We start from the raw sequence: 23,362 nt of genomic DNA on the forward strand, positions 1-23,362 counted from the left end.
CTTTTTTGTTTTGATAATTGATGACAGAAGTGTATTTTTTTACATGACTATAGTCAAAGGAAAACTTACATGTATATTATAGTAAGAGGGAGATAAAGATGGTAGGTATATAATTGATAATGTACTAAGAAAAGGGAAAATGGAAACAACAGCTGGTGAGCAAAAGAAGAATAAAAAATCACCTCACAGGATAGCGCTTTTGTCACTAGGTCAAAAATGCTGGATTTTGTTCAGTAAAAATGAATTCATAAATTACAACACAACTGTTTGTATTTTAAAATGAATTCAATTGTAATCACATGACTCTTTTTGGTAACCACCATAGACCTCAAATCTGAAATAAGTACCATCAGCTCTCCACTTTGCAAAGCACCATTAATAACACGCACAAATCAGAAAATTCAATGCCAAAATCACACAGCTATCACCACCAGTAACACGATGCAATTAACAACACATTTGAACTTCTCATCTCATTCATTAATAACATATTACAAATACAGAACACTTCCCCACCAAAAGTTAGCTTAAACATACTTAACCATTAAAGTTTCAGACATAAGTAATCATTGCTAAAGAGTACTAAGTAAAAAACTAATTACAATTGAACTTAAACAACAACATAAACACCAAGACAATTGTTAATGTCCACGATAAAAGAAAAAAAATTGCAGGAATCTCTCAAACTTTTTCTCTTCTTGCAATTTACTCTTCAACTTCTCACTTTTCTTTATCAACTCTAATATAACTTTCTCCTTTTCCAAACACACTTAATCTTCTTCAACTCTTGTTCTACCGTTGTCTTAAAATTCAGGTTTGTTCCCTTGAAATTTAGATTCCTCTTCATTAACCCATTCAAAGAATTTACAATCAGCATTCGACTGCAAAAAAAAAAACACAAAACCATTAGCATAAGAAACGAAATCAAGTTCGCCCAATAAATATGAAATTTGTCACTTACAAGCCCAATTTCTACATCTCCAAAATAATCTCCCCTTGTTTTTCACAGTTGTTGCCTTTAGGAGCAGTAATCTTTCCCCACACCCACACACTTTGGATGACATATCCGACAACGACGCACAACTTTGTGACATTTTCGAACCATTATTCCTCTACATATAATGAATTCCTTTGCTCCCACTTTTCATCACCCTACAACGATGTTCATACATGAATTTTGACTGGCAATGTTTCCCTCGCACCAACACGAACAACCCAATATACTCACCAAGCCTCCACAGGTTTTAGGGTTTCAGAAACAACCTAAATCTCTCTTTTAAAACGGTAATAAAATTTCAAAACCACGTGTTGGGTAAAAAAATCCTCTCAGCTAAAAACGAGATCCTGACATGGCCATCCGTTAGCCAGATGTCAATTAAAACTAACAGCGTTTAAACGTGAAGACTAATTCCATCTAATTCAAAATGTAGAGGACTAAAATAGAACAAACGTTAGGTGAGGGACAAAAACCAAAAATCACCAATACTTTAGGAACGAAAAACATAATTAACCCTATTATTTATATTAAGTTTATTTTATGAAAATTTATAATAAAAAATAAAATAAAGACAAAATAAAAAATTAATGGAGACATTAGTTTATAAAAGAGTTTAGGGTTCTTCTTGTGACTAAGATTTTTTCACCATGTAGGTTATCACGAAAGTGGTGAGGGGAAAGAAATACAAAGCGATAGATTGGAAAACACATAGATTGAGATTGAAATATACATTCTCGCAATCTCTCACAGATCAAGGTTAGTATGTTATATTTATGATTTCTCTTATGATGTTTCTCCCAAATTAAGTTTATCCCAAATTAATGTAAACCTACTTACGATTTTATATATTCTTTTATGAAATTAATATAACCCTTACTTATGAAATTTAGGGATTTTGTGTTTTCCGCTGCGTATGGTAAATTTTTTAAAGTTATGAATTTATACAATGTTGTTTATTTAATTAAAGTGGTATGAGTTTTGTTTGTTATGTTTTGCAGTGTGATAATTGTGATTTGTGAAGATAAATAATTTTCTAGATAGGTGAGAGGTGATAAATTTATATTATAGAAAGATTAAAGATTATGATAAAGAGTTAAAGAATTAATTTTTTTTAAAGAGGAAGGTGATAAGTGCCAAAATTCAGTAAAGATTCATAACAAACTCTGGCACTTATACTTTAAATTTGTGTTCATTTCATATTGATTCTCCCTAAATCTAAGTTTTAGTCACATGCTTCCAAGTTTTGAATTAAAGAAATCATTTGATCCTATTTTGTGTGTTTTTCAGGAGAGATTAAAGAGAACTCAAGAAGAGTGAAGGAGAAAGCAAGAAATAGAGAAGAAAAGGAGGAAAATCTGCTACAGGTCGCTCAGAACTAAGGTGTTTCGCTCAAGCTAGGACAAGCTCGCCCAAAAGTTAAAGTCTTCTCGCCTAAGCGAGACACTTGCCGCCTTTCTCGCTCAAGCGAGCTTGATCTCGCTTAAGCGAGATTTCGTGAAGAAGCCATGCCAGTTTTTCAATTCTCGCCTAAGCAAGAACATGGTCGCCCAAGCGAGACATTCCTTCAACGTGAAGAAATCTATCTCGCCTAAGCGAGAATGAGTGGCCCAAGCGAGACCCTTCCTTCATGCTGAAGTACTCTATCTCGCCCAAGCGAGATTCAGTAGCCCAAGCGAGAGTTCGGGCTGTATATATATTTTGGAGGTTCAGAATTGCAAATGAGCTTGGAATTTTGGGAGAGAAGAGGTCCGTGCTGCAGAGCTGCCACCAGGAGGAGCATCACAGTTTCTCATTTTCTTCTTCTTCTTAGCTCATAGGATTTTGTTGGCTACCATGAGTGGCTAATCTTCTCCTTTGGGATTGAATGTAATCTACTCGAACTTGGATGTAATCTGGTGATATTTATATATAGCATTTCTGTTTTACTCAGTATTGGTATTATTGTTTTGCTCTTAATGCTTACTTCTATCTGATCAATAGATGTTTTGATTTTGATTTTTAGATCTGACTGGAAAGTATTTCTGAAAATCTGATTTGAACAATGATACTTGATATACTGTGATGCTAGGAATAGATCTCAATATATCAATTGCTTTTAACACTCGACCGTAATGCTGGATAGTTTGTTGAATATGTGAGGAATCAATATTCAGGAACTTAATCTTATGAATTTTATACGCGAGGGATCGGTATAAATGATTTTTGAGTGTGCATCAATATTGGTATTTTCAGATGTTATATATTATATTCATCCAGATTACAAACAAGGGAGATAGATGAAATTCAATCCCAGTTTCTTTTACTGTATTTTTCTAAACTTTTCTGCTTTTACTATATTAATTTCATGCAATAGTAATGTCAAATCAAATTAAAATCTTTGTATATATATGCTGATCGAGATAATTAGTTATTTTAACTGAATCCGTTCCTCGTGGGTTCGACACTCCTACTTTAAATCATTATACTACAGTTGACTTTTGGTACGCTTGCCAAGAGGAACCAACAGAAGGTTTGTGATAAAGATGAAAAAAAAAATGCATCTACGTTAACTAAACTTGAGAAATTTCATGAGAACCAAACATTCAAGACAATGAAAAACAAATATCTAAATGTCCTAGAGTTACATATAATTAGTTTAAAAGTTCATTACAACACGATATGGGAAAAACGTCATCAAATTTGACAATAACCACCAAATCAAATTGATGAGGTACAAAATACTTATCTAGAATGGTACTCTATTGGATAATCTGTATAAAACATAAATTAGAAGGATTTCTGAGGCATGAAAGATCATTGTCCTTAAGGATTTATTCGCTGTATATGCGCAAATCCTCCAGGATACAACAAGAACATCTCAAATATCCCGAGGATCTCATAATCTAGCAAGATAAACAACTCTTTACAGAGTATCAATAAATCCAGAATCTCAAACAAAGAGTACATAAAATAATAATAGAGAATAGAAAGAAGAAAGGAGAAAAAAGCCTCAAGGTGTGTCTTAGGAGGAAGCATAAAACACTTATTTATAGGTGGAGAAAGGGGTTGAGAGGACAACAACAGTCAAAACATTGATGTTGATATAAATACCAAATCAAAACAGTAGCAACAACGGTCATATTTGTTATAAGGCCCAAATTGAAATTGTTTTATCAATAATGACCAAAACAAAACTACTCTAACTATAATGGCCAAAATGCAACAAAATATTTTACAATAAACTAGATTTTACAACATATTCGTGATTTGATATCATGATATAATAATGAATGATAGTCATATTTATTTGGATTTTGATACGTGTGTTTGTTTTTAGTAGAGGAAATGAAGAGAGAAAATAAAGAGTTTTTCTTACCTAAAAAAAATTTTATATATAAAAAATTTAATTTGAAATCCTTAAATATTTTGTTACTGGCTATAAAGGAACATGTTAGATATAAAGTTAACCCGATCCATCATGGGTTTGGATTGGGTTGGATTGAAATTTTTTTACAAATTTCGATAGGGTTAATTTTTGATCCAACCTACTTAGAACCCGCTCACTCGGATTAAACCCCGTGGTGAGCTGAGTTGACTCACCAACCCACAAATAAAGGGTTTCACAAATATTTTTTATTATATTAGACTTTGTATTTGGGTCATGTTAGGTTATTTTTCTAGCTAACACATTGATAATTTGTATTTTTGTAATTTTTGTTTGTATATGGAGTTTAACATTCTTTTGGGTTGTATTTGAATTATATTGAAGTATAGTTAGATTTTAATCATAATTATAATTTTGTTTTTTTGAGACCGAAAAAAATTGTATTCTTTTTAATTGAGTTAGTGAACCAACTTGTTTAATCCATCAACTCGTGGTGGACCGGGTCATGTTCAAAATTTGTTAACTCGTTAATAAGTGAGTCGGGTTGGGTTGACTCATTAAGTAGTCAACCGTAGTGCGTCGGGCAAAATATTCGTTTTGACATCCCTATGACTTATTAAAAAGATAAACTTTAAGAGAAAAAAGGTGAAATGTTACCTAAGAGTAATCTTACAAATAAATAAAAGGTTAAAATATCTTTTTGGTCCCAATTTTCGTCAAGTTTTTTCAAATAAGTCCTAATTTTGGTTTTGTGTTCAAATAGGTCATAATTTTCGTCAATTTTGTTCAATTGGGTCCTTTTATGCTAACATCGTTTAAATCATTAACGGTCATGAACAGTGACTGCCCGTGTCACTTTGTGGTTTTTTTGAATTTTTTTATTTTTATTGAATATTTTTGAATATTTTTTTAATTTTTTAAAAATTTTTGAATTTTTTTTGAATTTTTTTTAAATGTATACGTGTCAACACAGTAGCGTGCCACGTGTCACTTCGTGGTTTTTTTGAATTTTTTTTTTGATTTTTTTTGAATTTTTTTTAAAATTTTTATAAATGTTCACGTGTTAAAGTCAATGTTTTATATCCAATTTGGTCCCTATATTTATTATTTATGTTCAATTTAGTCTCAATTTTTGTTTAAAATTGACCAATTTTGTCCCTGTCAAAGATGTGACCAAATTTAATTTTTATATCAAATTTATAATGATGTGAATTTTAATATATTATATAAAAATATTTAATAAAAAATGTGAATTTTAATATAAAAATTAAATTTGGTTAATGTTAACAAAAATTGGACCTAATTGAACAAAAATAACAAATATTGAGACCAAATTGAATATAGAACATTGACTTTGACACGTGACATAATATTGGGTTGACACGTGAACATTTAAAAAAATTTTAAAAAAAATTCAAAAAAACCACGAATTGACACGTGGCACACTACTGTGTTGACACGTGTACATTTAAAAAAAATTAAAAAAATAAAAAAATATAAAAAAAATCACAAAGTGACACGTGGCAGTCACTGTTCATGACCGTTAATGATTTAAACAGAGTTAGCAAAAAATGAGCCAATTGAACAAAATTGACAAAAATTAGGACCTATTTGAACACAAAACCAAAATTAGGACTTATTTAAAAAAACTTGACAAAATTTAGGAAAAAAAAGTATTTTAACCTAAATAAAATAATCTAAAAATTTGAAAGTCAGAAAATAACATATATATTTTAACTAAATTACTCGGATAATCCCACTCTAATAAAAATATATCGTCTTTACATTTAAAAACTTTTTAATTAAATTTTAATTTTTAAAAAATGTCTCAATTAACTCTTTTAAAAAAAATAAATTACCACGCTGCCGATATGCATTATTGTGAAAGGCTAGGAACACACTTTCCTTCTCTCATCTCTATATTTATATATCATTTATTATTTATATTTATTGGTTTTTAATTGACAACGTGATATCATTTATGATTCATAATAAAAATTAGCTAAAAATTCTGGATTTGAATGGAAATTTCATACCTTTGGTTACGAATTAAAAGTTTGTTTGTATTTTTGAGTTAAAGTCAACTCCCCATTTATTTACTCCACCTTATCAAATTACAGATGTTTAGGTACTAAATGTAAGTGTAAAGCTACAAACCCTAAGCCCTCTTTTTATAAGATCCGCCGCATCGGCTCTTTTGCTTGAGCACAAGATCTGAGTATTAGCAAGAATCATCAAGCTCAGCAGAGTTTAGTAGCAATTTGTTGGAACTAATTGAGGTATGTTCCCTAATTTCTTTATTTTTCTTTTGAAGGTTGTTCAGACACCTTTAGAAGATATTTACATTAAGCATTCTCTGTGTTCAATTCCAAAGAAGCTGAAGATATGTTTGATTAAAGATTAGAAAACATTTTCTTTAAAAATGTCTTAAAAAGCATGTCAAAATTTGGATTTATTTTTCATTATCTATTTTCTTTGTGTGTTCCGATCAATTGAAACCATTAGATCCCCTTATCACTACTACTACTAAATCTCCAACCAACAATCACTCCCTCCAAAGTCGTTAATGGTTCCGTCACCAGTTTTGAAGCCATTGGTGACAATGTAATTTAATGCATTTTGAGAATGTGGTAGATCTTGTGAAGAATCAAGAATGTGATCTATCCTTATGTTAATATAGCGGGTAACAATAACAGTGGAAGTATGAATTCTTCCCTTAGGAATTTTAGTATTATGAAAGCTTTTTCAGCTGATTGTCATATGAAGAAGGCAGCTCATGTAATACAAGTTAATTGGGAACCTCCTGAGTGTGGATGGGTTAAGTGTAGTACAGATGTAGCAGCTGTGAATGATGGCTTCTTGAGAGCAGCATGTAGTAGGACTTTTTGAGATTATTGTGCTGCTATAATGGGTTGTTTTTGTATTTCTCTTGGTTGGTCCATGAGTTTTGAGACCAAACTTTTTGCCATTATGAATGCTATTGAGAGTAATAGTTCTAATGCAATTTACTACCTTTACTATTGTTCCTTGGAGGCTTTTGAATAGGTGTTAAATTGTAGGGGCCTGCTTAAGGAGAGCGGGTTGAAGGTTTACATATATATAGAGAGGGTAATAGATTTGCTGACTTATTTGCCTTCTTTTCTTAGTATTGATTTTTCTAGGGACACATACCGTTTACTATTTTATAGGTTTTTGGTTTTTGTTGATGGGTTTGGTTTCCCCCATCCATAATCTTGTATATATATTTTTTTTCTTCTAATAATCTAATTTGTTGCAGATTATTGATGTTATCTGGGGTACTATCCTAGTTAGGATAGTACATAGCATAGTGCTATTGCATACTTGCTTTTAATAAAAAATGGGTTTGGATGTATGTTAATTTCATGAATAAAGTTAGCTATATGCATAGAAGTTTCGTTTGGTTTCAAAATTGGATGCACAAGTGAATTAAAATTTTGTTCTTTTTTAATTCACGGTATTTTGGTATGATTTTTTTGTCGTTTCCATAGGATTGGTATGCTTATACTTTAGTTCAAAAGATTTCAAGTGCTATGACAACTTGAAAGGCAATGTGCAGTAAGGGAGATTATACTTATTTTTAGTTCATTATATTACTTCATAATGTAATTGAAAATTCAAGATCAAGGGTTGTAATTTAGGTAGACTAATCAAATATGTTTGAAGTTATCCTCAACAGTATAGTTTTATCCTTACACAATCTCTGGATCCCTCTTATTCTGATGTGTATTCAATTCTTTCATGTGTCATTTTGGAAGTCTTCTAGTAATCACCTATTATTCCCGCCTCATTTTTTTTTTGCATCAACAAACACTCCATACTCACACAGGGGTTTTTACTATTTTCTGTCTCCCCCCTTAGGTTATATTAGAGTGTTCAGAATGTTGTGATGGATTTTTTTTGCTAGGAGGAGAAAACAGCTTGATTAATGTTATAAACTTAAGAGCTTATTGCTGGAAATGCTTTATAAACAATATAGTTGATTAATGTAGTGTGTATAAATGTAAAATTTCCTTTCTTGCTCTCACTCAACATTTTTTGACCCAGATATACTTCCTGTGTTATATTCTCTAAAATGGACACAAACATGTTCCAATCAGATGATTCAAGGAAATACTATTGTCCAATACTGGGTTTGAAAGTTTTTGTTATAGATAGCAACTTGAGATGCCTTACAGCTGTGTCAAAAAACAGGCTTCAAACCCTTGGATATGAAGGTAAGTGGCAGTGAACGCATATTTCTAAAAGCTAAAAGTTATTTCTCTTTTATATATACGTAGCTTATATACAGTTTAATTGCATTGAAATATCTTTGCAACCTCAACTTCAGATGTTTCTCAATGTCATATATTAACTTTGAAAGTAAGTATGATTATTTGTGGTGAATCAAATTATGATAACTTAATCTTTGAAGGTCAATATGATTATTTGTTGTGAATAAAGTGATGATAAACTAATCACATTCATAATCTCTGGTGTCAAATGTTCGTTGTTTGGTGAAATACACTCAAACCTATTGTGCTGTCAGTCAATGTGATGATTTGTTTTAAATGTTAGCAATATGATATAATCATATAATACTAAGTTGTCATAACTTAAGTTGCATATGATTCTAAGTTGTCATAACTTAAGTTGCATGATAACGTGTTGGACACAAGTTTAAAAACAGTTATTGGATCCTTTTAGTTTTTCCTATAGGATGCATGGTCTTGTCTTATGGAAGCATTGTACTTTGGACACAGTTTTTTTGGAGCCTCTTTGGAGACCAAATAGCTTATATAGATATGCTTGCTTAAGTCAGTATATCTTGTTCATTAATCATTTCCTCCTGTTTTGTTATCAAAGCTTATAATGTTTGAGGGATTAGAGATCCTCCAATATGACTTGGTTCTAACATCCACAACTACGATTGTAGTCACACAATTAATAAAGAAGATTAGCTAAAAACTAACGGTTATAAAAATACAAACACAATGAAGTAAGTAAAAGATTTCCTGAAAACTTAACTCTGGCCCTGAGTATGCATATAAATTTTTTTAAATTTTATTTTATTAGTTGAGGCCAAAACTATGAGGGTATTATTTCCTCTTCTCACTACTACTATTAGTGAAGTTGATGACCTTCACATTATATAATTATTGTTTTTGATTGGTTTGTTTTTCAAAATTTCCTACTTGCACTACTACTTGTGACTGCTTCACTTGCTTTTGAGACATTATCCATTGTCAAGGAGAAGTGGAATGAACTTAACCTTCTTGTTGAGGTTCACTTACGTGACATGGGGATATTTTGTTGTCTTAGAAGATAAGAGTATTAAAAACCAGGCCATATTTTCGTTAAGTTCTCAAATTAACTTTGGCTTGTTTTACTTGTAACAACAAATGTCATTCATGATTTGTTGACAGGGTGCAAGTTCTCTTTGATCTGTTGGATTAGTTATGTATAGTTTGATCCAAATTGCTAAACTCTATGATCATCATACATAGATACCATTGAAAGTTATCTGTAGGACTAAACTTATTTACACTTAAATCCCACTATTTATTTGGCCCTTACCCAATGTTATGGGTAAGTTTTTCATTGAACAAATGGTTAAAAGTACTCAGTCAATAACAACATGAAATTTAAAGCTAAGTTCTGAGATTTTGTGTCAGGTCTAGCATTAGTCATAGAAAACACTAAAATCTACAATTTTATAAAATCAATGTCAATGCAAGTAACGCATTAGTCAAGGATGTTTCATGATTAGTTGGAAAATTAAAAAACAACCTAGCAACCATGCAAAGTATCAATATCAAAACTAATACTTTGGTACAAATCGTAGTAGAACTAACAATAAAAGCAATAATTTGATGACAGTATATTATCATTACTGTATGCTGTTGTTTACACTGTACAAATTCTTCTTAATGCAATCCCCTGGTTCTGGCTTTATAAAATACATACAGTCTAATCTGGATATAAGTTTTAGATGGACAAGATCAAGAACTTGCAGACTAAGAATAACCACTATTTCTAAACAGAAAACTATTTCCAAACTTGACTAAAAAAATAAAGAGAGAAACTGACAAAATAATTGGATCTTGCCTCTGAAACTCATCTAGAGCAAGGCAATTAAACTTGGTATTTGATTACATGTATTCCCTAGCCTGAGATTTACTATAACATAATTATAAGATTTTTTTACTCTTGTTAATGTTTCGCCTAAACTCCTAATGGTACTAGAAAATCCAAAGCACAACATGAGTTAGATAAAAGGAAACATTTCACACATTTTGAAAGGTTAGAGCTTGAGACTTTCCTTGTTTGTCATATCTTTTTGAGGCCCGCTGCCTTCATTGTCAAAGTTCTTGGATAGTTCTTTTTTTTTCATTGACTTGGGTAGAATTTTGTCATGTTTATCTGGTTACTTCTAAAGTTGGTAATGCAGGTTTTTCATTTTCTTAGGAAGCATTCTTGAAGTCTTGCTTGTTTTCAAAAGTCCTCCCTGTCCTTCAAATGTAAAGAACCAATAAATACTCTTAGACTCAAACTTGCAACAACATAAAGAATATCAAAGAAAAATACAAGTAACTTTAATGTAGACAAACCTTTGACTTAGTAGTAGAATAAATCTTAACCATCTTTCCTTCTGTGTTTTTCTCTTCTTTTTCCTTCCATTATTTTCCCTTCAATATCATTTTACTAATTGCATCTCCAGAAAAACGTGAGTACCATAGTTAACCAGATATAGCTCATAGTCCAAGAGAGACACATGTGATTCAAATTTTGTTGTTCACAAATCTATAATGCAACTCTTGTTCCCTTGAAATTTGTTGACAAAAAGAAGATGAACATCTTCTTCAATAAGGAGTTTTGATGATCAAGGTTGTCAAACTCGAGAGTTTACGTAAACTCGTGAGAGCCCAGTAAACTCGAATCGTAAACTCGTAAGAGTTTACTTCACAAAGAAAAAAAAATAATTTATATAAATAATATCCTAATTCAAACAAGTCCATAAAATTATATAACTTAAAAGTATTTGAAATAAATAAGTGCATACAAATACTGTAAAACATAAATTCAAATATCAAATGTCTATGTTTAATCCTCTAATCCTCTAATGATATCATCATCTCCATCATCATCTTCATCTTCATCCAGCTCCTCCCCTGATGAAACATGTGCATCCTCATTGGCATTTTTACTTCTACTCTTGATAGATGAGGATGCACTTGGATTAGTATCCACTGAATTTGATGCATTTCCAGACATAGTGATCTAACTTTTAAAAAATCTGTATTGTAAAATAATTCTGTATTTAAAAAAAAATATACTAATCGTAAAATAAACGTGATGCTGACGAGAAAGAGAAAAAACCAGTACAATTAGGCGAGGCGTTGACAACGGCCAGGCGAGACAGAGGCGACACGAACGTGACGGCGATGCGGCAGGAACACAACGGTGACGCGAAACGAGCTCGACGGTGAGGCGACCTGGACGCGATGGCGAGGTGAGGCAGAAACAGAAAAATGATGGCGAACTGTAGTGGATGGAAACGCGATGGTGAGCGCGAGGAAGAACAACTCCAGAAGCCCCACTGAACGACAACCCTAAATCGCGAAAAATTAGATTAGTTTAAATCCCCCCAAAACGACCTCGTTTTCCTTTAAATTTTTCAGCCATTCGAACTCGCTCACACGCTACAAAATCGCGATTTTACACGAGTTTAACGATCCCACTTCCGATTCCACCGATTTTACTCCAAAAACGAGTTAGCTTCCGAGTTAACTCGGAAACCAGGTGTAGGAACGCAAACTCGTTCGAGTTAGCGAGTTAACTCGCGAGTTTGATAACAATGTTGATGATGATGATGATGATTCATGAAGAAGTATGGAAGACTTATGATGATAATCGATTATCTATGACAGTTGTGACTTAACTTTTCATATTCTTAACCTAATTTCTAAATAGGTTTCTATAAATAAAGTGGTAGACTTCATTTGGAGATATAGAAGTTAGAGAAGTCTAAGTACTTGAGAACTCTCTGTGGGAGGCTTTGGAAACCTAGTTTGAGTCGAGCAATAACTTTCATCAAGTGGGATCTTGAGTGATTGAGTGTTGCAGTTGTTACTAGGTGAAACTGTTCATCCTTTGTGTGATTTAGAGGAGGTGTTCACTCCTTGTGTGATTCAAGGAAGGTGTTTCTTCATTTTTTGTGTCATTCAAGAGAGGTGTTTTCTAAACCCTAAACTTTCTTATATGTGATTGTAAGTTTGGGTTAATTTAGTGATTTGAATCAATCTCTGTATGAGAGATTAACAATTGGACGTAGGGTCTTTTGATTTGAACCAGTATAAATATCTTGTGCAATTTTCTCTTCTTTACTCTCTTTACTTTATTGTGATTATTAAAATAAAGGAAATAATTTTAATTGAATTTTGATATTAAAAGGAAAAGAATTTTAAAAGCACAATTTTTATGAATAACCCTATTCATCCTCCCTCTCGGTTTTTGTCCATTCACTAAAAATTGTATTGTGCGATTTTAACAAACTCAATTACTCGACCCAAAACATAATTATTGAAGCAAAATACTTACAAATGATCCAAATAAATTTTCCAATTTATGACAAAAACAATTAACCAACACTCCTACAACATGGAAGACTAGACTAGCTAAATGATTAAATTAGTGTCCCAAAACTATAAATACTTTTACAACCAATCCCACTATACATTTTTTTTCCAGCAATCATAACCCTTTTACCACCAATTCAAGATCTATTTTCTTATTTAGTAAAAGTGGTAGAACAGACACCCTAAATACTCTATCTGTGTCAACGACATGCTCATAGTGCCAGCAAAAGCCCTAACTAACTACAAGTTGTCGTATCATGTTGCAGCCACCCAACAAGTCTCTTGGCATCAAGAGATCACCTTCAAGTTTGTTTGGGATCCTTATCATTAATCACTTGCATGAACGCACTGTTGTCGCCAACAAATCAAGTTGATCCATTAAACTAAGTATTCCTCACTAGAATTTTCACAATTAAAGAAAGAAAGGCATATAAAAAGAAGGCTAAATAGAAAAGACTAAACTAAATACTTGTTCATGGCAAAGACAAAGACTTTGCGCTGGAACACAAGCACCCACAAGAGATACTTTGTGATTGAACAGAAGATCCCAAAAGGGGTCCATTCAATGGCCCTCGTCTTGTTGTTCACATTTTCTGTTGCCACTTATTAGAATGAATGTCGGTGGCATCCCTGGTTTTACATACAAGGGAAAAACATCTAAGATTGCACGCCAATGCAATAGCATCAGCCACATTTTTCACAATGTCAATGATCAAAAATAGCTATATACAACAACCTATGGAAGTAACCCTTTGATCAATCTGAATCCATGTTTGTTCCTTCTATATTTGGATTATGTTCTTCCACAAGGTGATAAAAAATGAAATTAAAAAAAAAGAAAAAAAAAACTTAGAGTTTTTAAGGTATAATATATATTTTAGAATGATTAGAAAGAAAAATCTATCACATTTATAGAATATGAGAATGAAAGAGGAGGGATATTTTGAGATGAATACAAAGAGAAGAGCATTTGATGTAAGGGGCAAAAGTGGAAGAATTGAGTAATATTAATCTCAGACTATTAATAGGTGTAGGATTAGGAAAGAGTAATATGCATGTTTCAATCATATTTTGATTTTAGGGGTTTAATAATTTATAAATTTATCATGGATTATTTGTAAGTTCTTTGACTTTATATATATTGCTATCTTTGATCCTTGACATTGTGAAAAATGTGGCTGATACTATTGCAGTTTATGTGCAACCTTAGAAGCTTTTACTTTGCTATGTAAAACCATGGATGCCACCGTTAATACTGAAAAGTGGCAAGAGAAGATGTGAACAACAAGTTGAGGGCCATTGAATGGACCACTGTTGGGATCTTTTGTTCCACCACAAAGGTTTGTCTACATTAAAGTTACTTGATTTTACTTTGTTATTTTTTATGTTGTTGCAAGTTTGAGTCTAAGAGTATTTATTTGTCCTTTAAATTTGCAGGACTGAGAGGACTTTTGGAAACAAGCAAGAGTTTAAGTATGGTTCCCAAGAAAATGAAAAATTTGCATTACGAACTAAAGAAGTAACCAGATAAATATGACAAAACTCTATCCAAGTCAGTGAAGAAAAAGAGAACTATCCAAGAACTTTAACAATTTGGGTTAAGATTAGAAGTGATGAGTCCATACATAAGTATTTGATATTTGGTTTCTCCTTTAGGTGTATTAACCTCCAATTTATTTTGTAGTGAAATATCATCCATACAATAGATGGATGTATCCTCACCGAAAACTTTTCCATCAATAGCATTTTCAGCCCTTTGGCCCCCACTAACATTGTTCATAAATTCACCAGAGTCAGATGTGTAGCGTGAAACACCATATGGTTCATTATGTAGACAGAATTGATTTTTCCCAAAAGTCGATGTCTGATCACTTGAATTTAGGAAATCATGTAAAGAGTTACGTTGAGAATGCTTATGCATGCAATCACAGATATGAACATGACGGTTTTGCAATTGATGCCTTTTCCTGCTATCATTAACAGTTTGAGACAGATGCTGCGATTTCATATTCAAATCAGATGAATTTATATTGTTGTGTTGTTGAATTGGATTGACTTGTCCCAAATATTGCTGAAACAGATAAATATAAAAATATGCATAGATCATGATTCAAGTACAACATCATAATGCTCAATCTAGTGGAGACAAACTAGCAGTGTATTGAAGCATAAGTTGCAAATCAAGAAATAAAGTATAATGATTTGAGAGAGAAAGAAAGAGAGTCTACTTCTCTTAATAAGACCAACTAACTTTTAAGTATAGTCTGCATATTTTGAAACACCTTGCCGCACCAATAAGGTTTCAATCATATGACTTGGTGATTATGGATTCGATAATAGAAATAAACTTTTCTCTCTCAGACCATGGTATAAGGTAAGGCTCATCATATGTAAAAGGGAATTTGTTGAAAAGAACAAATCTGGAAATGACTTTCAATGTTCTGTGTTGCAAGTCCTGCAAATTCCCAAGCTGGTTTGTTTGATTTGGAGAAGCTTTACACAAGAAAAACAACAAGTGTTACTCTTATAGCTGACAACTACAACAAAAATGACAAATAAGTAAATAAACTCAAGTCTGAGCTTACCACTAGTTGCAGCCAATTCAACACCTCCGAAGAACTTAATATGGGAATCATAAGTCCGGCTAAGCCTTTTCCTACCTAGCATTAATGTTTCACTTTTTTCCCCCTATTGTATGATTATCTTCTCTTATTATGAGACTTTGGAGAGTCTGCAGTCCAGTGCTCATAAATGACTGACATTCTCTAACAAATAATAAATCTCGTTAGGACAGGCTGGAATTCATGGTTCTGATACCTTGTTAAGAAGTGGACTTTAGCCTAATTTAGCCCTACAAGACTCGCTTCTAAGGTATGGTTTACATTCACTTATATACTATAAAATTGTCTTATCTCTTGTCGATGTGAGATCTTTTTACTCTTGTTTCACCATTTTTATCAAGAAGCCAAAATGTTAGATAAGTTTCAGGTTAACTTGGTGGTAAAAGTGGAAGGGACGGAGGCGAAAATATTTCCCTTCCTAATGGGTCAATTGTGGATCCCCCACATACCCCTTGCCATGAAAACGACATTTTTTGTGGATTCTCCACATCCCCCTTGCCATGAAAACTAAATTTTGTCGATAAACAAAAATTGTTCGACGAAAAAGAATTGAATGCCCCTACTTTAAACAAGAATTTGACATTGTCACTCTTTTTATGCATTGATACTGTTTCACCATATTTAGTCTTGTCCACAAATTATGGTAGGGGGTGGTAAGATAAGCCTAGCACACCCACCAAGATAGTCTATGATACCATCTTGGAAAGTGGATCTAAGCCTACTTCAACCCTACAAAACCAACTTGTATGGTGCGTTTGCAATCTTTTATATAATACGATTTGTCTATATCTCTAGTTGATGTGAGATCTCCGACAAGTGATATGTATCATTCTGAGAGGCTAGGGACACGCTTTCTCTCTATTTATATCATTTATTATTTACATTTATTGTTTTTGAATTGACGTGATATCATTTATGATTCGTATTCAAAAATTAGCTAAAAATTCATTATTTGAATGGAAATTTCATAACTGCGGTTACGAATTAAAAGTTTGTTTGTATTTTTGAGTTAAAGTCAATTGCACATTTATTTACTCCACTTCATCAAATTACAAATTTTTAGGTATTAAATGCAAGTGCAAAGCTTCAAACCCTAAGTCTTCTTTATAAGATCCGCCGCATCGGCTCTTTTGCTTGAGCACAAGATCTGAGTACCTAGAAAGAATTATCAAGTTCAGCAGAGTTTAGTAGCAATTTGTTGCAACAAATTGAGGTATGTTCCCTAATTTCTTTATTTTTCTTTTGAAGGTTGTTCAGAAACCTTTAGAAAATATTTACTTTAAGCATTTTCTGTGTTAACTTCCAAAGAAGCTGAAAATATGTTTGATTAAAGATTAGAAAACATTTTCTTTAAAAATGTCTCAAACATGCCAAAATTTGGATTTATTTTTCATTATCTATTTTCTTTGTGTGTTCCCATCAATTGCAACCATTGGAGCCCCTTATCACTACTACTAAATCCCTAACCAACCATCACCCCCTCCAAAGTCATTGATGGTTCCGTCACTAGCTTTGAAGCCATTGGTGACAATGTTTATGACTATGACATCATCCAGACACCCATAAACTCTTTTCTAGAGGCTAGTTGTCAAGTCACATTTTTTGCAATGGAGAGGTAAATGATGAGGATGGTGGTTTAAAGTAAGGAATGACACTAGACATACTTGATGATGGTTGGGGGTGCAAGGGAGAAAACAGTGGTGTGCCAAACAAATATTGAATGAAAACTATTTTTAGAACATCAAAATAAGAATGAGATGTTTTGCTAACCGAATGCTCCGTTAGAGTTATTTAGTTCTTTGATTAGAAGTTTTCCTTTGTTTTTACATACATGGCTTTAGTTTGGTCTCCTCAAATTTTTTGTAGTCCTAAGTGGTTTTGATTAAATAAATTCTATTTTAACTATCAATTTTATGTATTTTTCATGAAGTTTTTTTAATATAAGACACATTGTAATTATAAAATAAGCTATACATTAAACCAGAATTGGATTTTAAAGAGCGAGCAATAGTGGAGTGAAATGCCCATTATTTCCTCATCAAAATCAGCAATCTTTATGGAGATGAATTCATGCCGATATTCCTGCTTACGAGATTTTAAGGAAAAGAGTTCAACATTGTTTGTGTTTGCTGTCATTGTTGTCAGCAGAATGAAACATCACAACATCTATTTTTTCAGTGTTCTTTAGTAGTCAAACTTTGGAATTGGCTGGGTGGTTTGATTCAGATTCATATTGATTGCTCTTGCATTGATTCAATCCTATTTATTTTTCAAGATAATTGGAGTGGTCAAGCTAGAGTTGTCTTGACTGCAGCTTTTAAAGACATAATCTGAGAAATTCGGTATAAATGTAATTTAATGCATTTTGAGAATGTGGTTGATCTTGTGAAGAATCATGAATGTGATCTATCCTTATGTTAATACAGCGGGTAACAATAACAGTGGAAGTATGAATTCTTCCATTAGGAATTTTAGTATTATGAAAGCTTTTCACCTGATTGTCATCCGGAGAAGGCAGCTCATGTAATACTAGTTAATTGGGATCGTCCTCAGTGTGGATGCGTTAAATGTAGTACAGATGTAGCAGCTGTGAATGATGGCTTCTTGAGAGGAGCATGTAGTGGGACCTTTTGAGATTATAGTGGCTGCTATAATAGGTTGTTTTTGTTTTTCTCTTTGTTGGTCCATAGTTTTGAGGCAAAACTTTTTGCCTTTATGAATGCTAATTTACCACTTGTACTATTGCTCCTTGGATGCTTTTGAATAGGTTGTTAAATGGGCCTGCTTAAGGGGACGGGTTGAAGGTTTACATGTATAGAGAGAGGGTAATAGATGTGCTGAATTACTTACCTTCTCTTCTTATTATTGATTTTTCTAGGGACACTTACCATTTACTATTTTATAGGTTTTTGGTCTTTGTTGATGGTTTTGGTTTCCCCTACCCATAATCATGTATATGTTTCTTTGTCTTCTAATAATATAATATGATGGAGATGATTGATGTTATCTGAGGTACTAACCTTGTTAGGATAGTACATAGCATAGTGATGCTATTGCATACTTGCTTTTAATAAAAAAGGGGTTTGGATGTATGCTAATTTCATGAATAAAGTTATCTATATGCATACAAGTGTCATTTGTTTTAAAATTGGATCCACGAGCAAATTAATTTTTTTTTCTTTTTTCATTCACGGTATTTTTTAAATGACTTTTTTGTTGTTTCCATAGGATTGGCCTGTTTATACTTTAGTTCAAAAAATTACAAGTGCTATGACAACTTGAGAGTCAATGTGCAGTAAGGGAGGTCATACATATTTTTAATTCATTATATTACTTCATAATGTAATTGTAAATTCAAGATCAAGGGTTGTAATTTAGGTTGACCAATCAAATATATTTGAAGTTATCCTCAACAGTATAGTTGTGGCCTTACAGAGTCTCGTGATACCTCTTATTCTGATGTGTTTTCAATTCATTCATGTGTCATTTTTGGAAGTCTTCTAGTAATCACCTGTTATTCCCGCCTCATTTTTTTTTTGCATCAACAAACACTCCAAGCTCACACAGGGGTTTCAACTATTTTCTGTCTCCCCCTCAGTTTTTATTAGAGAGTTCAGAATGTTGTGATGGATTTTTGTTGTTAGGAGGAGAAAACAGCTTGATTAATGTTATAAAATTATGAGCTTATTACTGAAAATGCTTTATAAACAATATAGTTGATTAATGTGGTGTGTATAAATGTAAAATTTCCTTTCTTGCTCTCACTCAACATTTTTTTGACCCAGATATACTTCGTTTGTTATATTCTCTAAAATGGACACAAACATGTTCCAGTCAGATGATTCAAGGAAATACTATTGTCCGGTACTGGGTTCGAAAGTTTTTGTTCAAGGTAGCAACTTGAGATGCCTTACAGCTGTGTCAAACATTCTTCAAGCCCTTGGATATGAAGGTAACTGGCAGTGAACGCATATTTCTAAATGCTAAAAGTTATTTTTCTTTTATATATACGTAGCTTATATATTGTTTAATTGCATTGAAATATCTTTGGAAACTCAACTTCAGATGTTCCCCAATGTCATATATTAACTTTGAAAGATGTTCCCCAATGTCATATATTAACTTTGAAAGCCAATATGATTATGTGTAGTGAATGAAATGATGATAACTTAATCTTTGAAAGTCAATATGATTATTTGTAAATCAAGTGATGGTAAACTAATCACATTCATAATCTCTGTGGTGACAATTATCATTGTTTGGTGAACTACACTCACACCCATTGTGCTGTCAGTCAATGTGATGCTTTGTTTTAAATGTTAGCAATATGATATAATACCAAGTTGTCATAACTTAAGTTGCATGATAACGCGTTGGATGCAAGTTTAAAACCAGTTCTTGGATCCTTTTAGTTTTTCCTATAGGATGCATGTTCCTGTCTTATGAAAGCATTGTACTTTGGACACAATTTTTTTTTAGCCTCGTGTGAGACCAAATAGCTTAAATGATACTTGATAAGATAACGTAGATGCTTGCTTAAGTCAGAATATCTTTTTCGTTAATCATTTCCTCCTGTTTTGTTATCAAAGCTTATAATGTTTGAGGGATTAGAGATCCTCCAATATGGCTTGGATCTAACATCCATAACTACGATTGTAGTCACACAATTAATAAAGAAGATTAGCAAAAAAGCTAATAGTTATAAAAATACAAACAAAATGAAGTAAGTAAAAAAATTCTGGAAAACTTAACTCTGGCCCTGACTATGCATATAAATTGTTTATAATTTTATTAGTTGAGGCCAAAACTATGAGGGTATTATTTCCTCTTCTCACTACTGTTAATGAACTTAATGACCTTCACATTATATAATTATTGTTTTGGATTGGTTTCTTTTTTCAAAATTTCCTACTTTCTTGTACTACTAGTTGTGACTGCATCACTTGCTTCTGAGGCATTATTCATTGTCAAGGAGAAGTGGAATGAACTTAACTTGGCACTTGTTGAGGTTTACTTACCTGACATGGGGATAATTTTGCTGTCTTAGAAGATAAGAGAATTGACAAACATGCCATATTTCCTTTAAGTTCTCAAATTATTTTTGGCTTGTTTTACTTCTAACCACAAAAGTTATTCATGATTTCAATCTTGAGCTGACACTGTTTATTGCTTCTGTAGTTATGACTGCTAATAATTCCATAGAGCTGTTTGGATCTGAACTGCATTTACAAAAGCCACTTAAGATTTCTGATCTAAGCAGTCTATGGAAATACACATTATGGAGGATGGAAGACAGAATGGTGATAACTGCAGATGTAGAGGGCTTTGGGATGTTTGAGTCAGAGGAAATTATTGTAAACAACAATAGAGAATGTCGGTCATTCATGAACACCGGAGGGCAGACTCTCCAAGGTGTCATAATAAGAGAACATAATCATACAAGAGAGGGGAATAAAAGTGAATCATTAATGCTGGGTAGGAAAAGGCTCAGTAGGACTTATGATTCACATGCTGAATTGGCCGGAACCAGTGGTAAGTTTGGACTTGAGTTTCTTTATTTATTTGTCATTTTTGCTGTAGCTATCAGCTATAAGAGTAACACTTGTTTTTCTGATGTAAAGCTTCTCCAAATCAAAGAAATCAGCTTAGGAATGTGCCAGGATTTGAAATACAGAACATTGAAAGCCATTTTCAGGTTTGTTCTTTTCAATAAATCTCCTTTTACGTATGTTGAGCCTTATACTATGGCTTGAGAGTGAAGAGTTTATTTTTGTTAGTTGTGCTTACCATTGCATCAAGGTGTTTCAAAATATGCAGCTTGAAAGTTAGTTGTGCTTATTAACAGAAGCATAATCTCTTTCTTTCTCTTTCAAATTGTCATACTCTTTTTCTAGATTTGCAACTTATGTTTCAACACTACTAGTTTGTCTGCACTGATTGAGGATTATGAGGTTGTATTTGAATCATGATCTATATGTATTTTTATATTTGTCCGTTTCAGCAATATTTGGAACAAGCCAATCCAATTCAACAACACAACAATATAAATTCTTCTGAATTGAATATGAAATCGCAGAATCTGTCTCAGACTGTCAATGATAGCAAGAAAATGCATCAATTGCAAAACCGTCATGTTCATATATGTGATTGCATGCATAAGCATTCTCAACGTAACCCTTTACATGATTTCCTAAATTCAAGTGATCAGACATCGACTTTTGGGAAAAATCAATTCTGTCTACAGAATGAACCATATAGTGTTTCACGCTACACATCTGACTCTGATGAATTTATGAACAATGTTAGTGGGGACCAAAGGGCAGAAAATACTATTGATGGAAAAGTTTTCAGTGAGGATACATGCATCTATTGTGTGGATGATATTTCAGTACAAAGTGAAATGGAGTTTAATACACTTTCATCTAATGACATGTGCCACCGGATGATATTTCAGTACAAAGTGAAATGGAGTTTAATACACTTTCATCTAATGACATGTGCCACCGATTTTCGCCACCACTTCCTGTTCCTCTTCTACCATCAGAAGGAAAACATGGCATTTATGAGGTCAAAGCAGATGAAATTCTTTATCCTTCAAATGGAACTCGGGAGTTTAGTGATGAGGATGTAAATACATGCTTATCAATGTATAATAATCCCTGGTATGAATATGCATTACATTTTGTCTGGTTCCTATTATCATTTAGGCTATTCTCCATTCTTATCCTTTTCTTTTTGCTGACTTATGCAGAAAATTGCTGAGTGGTGCTGTTGCTTTAAGTTGTGGAGGGCTTTGTGGAGAGCTTCAAGAAAATTGAGTTCATATAATGATTTGTGGTCTTTTTTGTACTTTTATAGTTGTACTTTTGTCTTATCTGATTCTCATTTGAGTATGGTTGACAGTGTTTCTGGGCTTGACTAATGATTGATTGAAAAGTTTGCTTGACCATGTTAATTATCTTTAATAACAACCATGTTTTTATTATCTTGAAGCATTTGTGTGAAATGCTATTTCAATCGAGGATTTGGGTTTATGACCAGTATTTTTTATAAATGTTTACTAAAAATATTTTACTTTGTTTTACACTGATAGGATTTTATTATTCCATTCTGTCTTTCATTACTTCGTTTAGATATTAGTTTTATATTACAGTATTTATTTTGAATATTGATGTTTATATACTAAGATGTAAATATACTAACAACTTTAAGAGACAATTTCATCAAACACTCAATTTTACAATTTAACATAACAGTTTTTAACTAAGAATTTTGAGACCTTCGTATATTATTATTTTTTTCTGCCATTTAGATTTGGAATTTGTTGTTTCTGAAAACTTGTACTTTTTGTCTTAGGTAATGATAATTTTCTGATTAATCCAAAATAACCTTTTCAGAACTGTATTTCATATTAGACAATATATAACATTTTTTTTATTAACTAGGTGTATGACAAGAACACTTTGATTATTTTTTTAATATAGCAAGATACTTCTAGATTATGTGAAAGTTAGAAAAAAGTATATGGGTACCGGAAGGAGTTGCCTATTTACTTCATATTCTTATCAATAAGGATTAAATATTTTTTTATATTTAAATTATTATAAGAAAAGTTATGTTTTTTCTTAAATTAAATTATAAACTATTTCGTGTATGCATTTTATGAAATCATTTCCAGAACATCTAAAGGTGATATTATAATATATAATGAAACTTTGTTTGTTATATGGAAAACACTTCTATT

General features: G+C 32.3%; 1 protein-coding gene across 5 annotated transcripts; it reads left to right on the forward strand.

The window, feature by feature from the left end:
* Window positions 1-1,650: 1,650 nt before the first annotated feature.
* Window positions 1,651-22,613, forward strand: LOC114165929. Of its 5 annotated transcripts, none has more exons than XM_028050559.1 (12): window positions 1,651-1,753; window positions 6,482-6,640; window positions 8,427-8,596; window positions 14,191-14,337; window positions 14,435-15,868; window positions 16,682-16,831; window positions 19,404-19,570; window positions 20,797-21,150; window positions 21,240-21,313; window positions 21,620-22,048; window positions 22,114-22,280; window positions 22,370-22,613. In XM_028050559.1, coding segments are annotated over exons 7-12 (1,164 nt in total). In that variant the 5' UTR covers window positions 1,651-1,753; window positions 6,482-6,640; window positions 8,427-8,596; window positions 14,191-14,337; window positions 14,435-15,868; window positions 16,682-16,831; window positions 19,404-19,431; the 3' UTR covers window positions 22,371-22,613. The 5 variants fall into 5 exon arrangements, with proteins under 5 accessions (XP_027906360.1, XP_027906359.1, XP_027906356.1 ...); XM_028050558.1 differs by having other exon boundaries at window positions 21,620-22,018; window positions 22,084-22,280; XM_028050555.1 differs by having other exon boundaries at window positions 21,620-22,280.
* The last annotated feature ends 749 nt before the right edge of the window (window positions 22,614-23,362 follow it).

The sequence above is a fragment of the Vigna unguiculata genome, chromosome 10 (genome assembly GCF_004118075.2).
Source record: "Vigna unguiculata cultivar IT97K-499-35 chromosome 10, ASM411807v1, whole genome shotgun sequence".
Classification (NCBI taxonomy): Eukaryota; Viridiplantae; Streptophyta; class Magnoliopsida; order Fabales; family Fabaceae; genus Vigna; species Vigna unguiculata.

Excerpts from the sequence above, each read along its gene's own strand:
- LOC114165929 (XM_028050555.1), top strand. The coding sequence starts at position 19,432 with ATGGACACAAACATGTTCCAGTCAGATGATTCAAGGAAATACTATTGT. Across the intron at positions 21,151-21,239 it reads TGAATTGGCCGGAACCAGTG|CTTCTCCAAATCAAAGAAAT; the intron begins GTAAGTTTGGAC and ends TCTGATGTAAAG. Across the intron at positions 21,314-21,619 it reads ACATTGAAAGCCATTTTCAG|CAATATTTGGAACAAGCCAA; the intron begins GTTTGTTCTTTT and ends TGTCCGTTTCAG.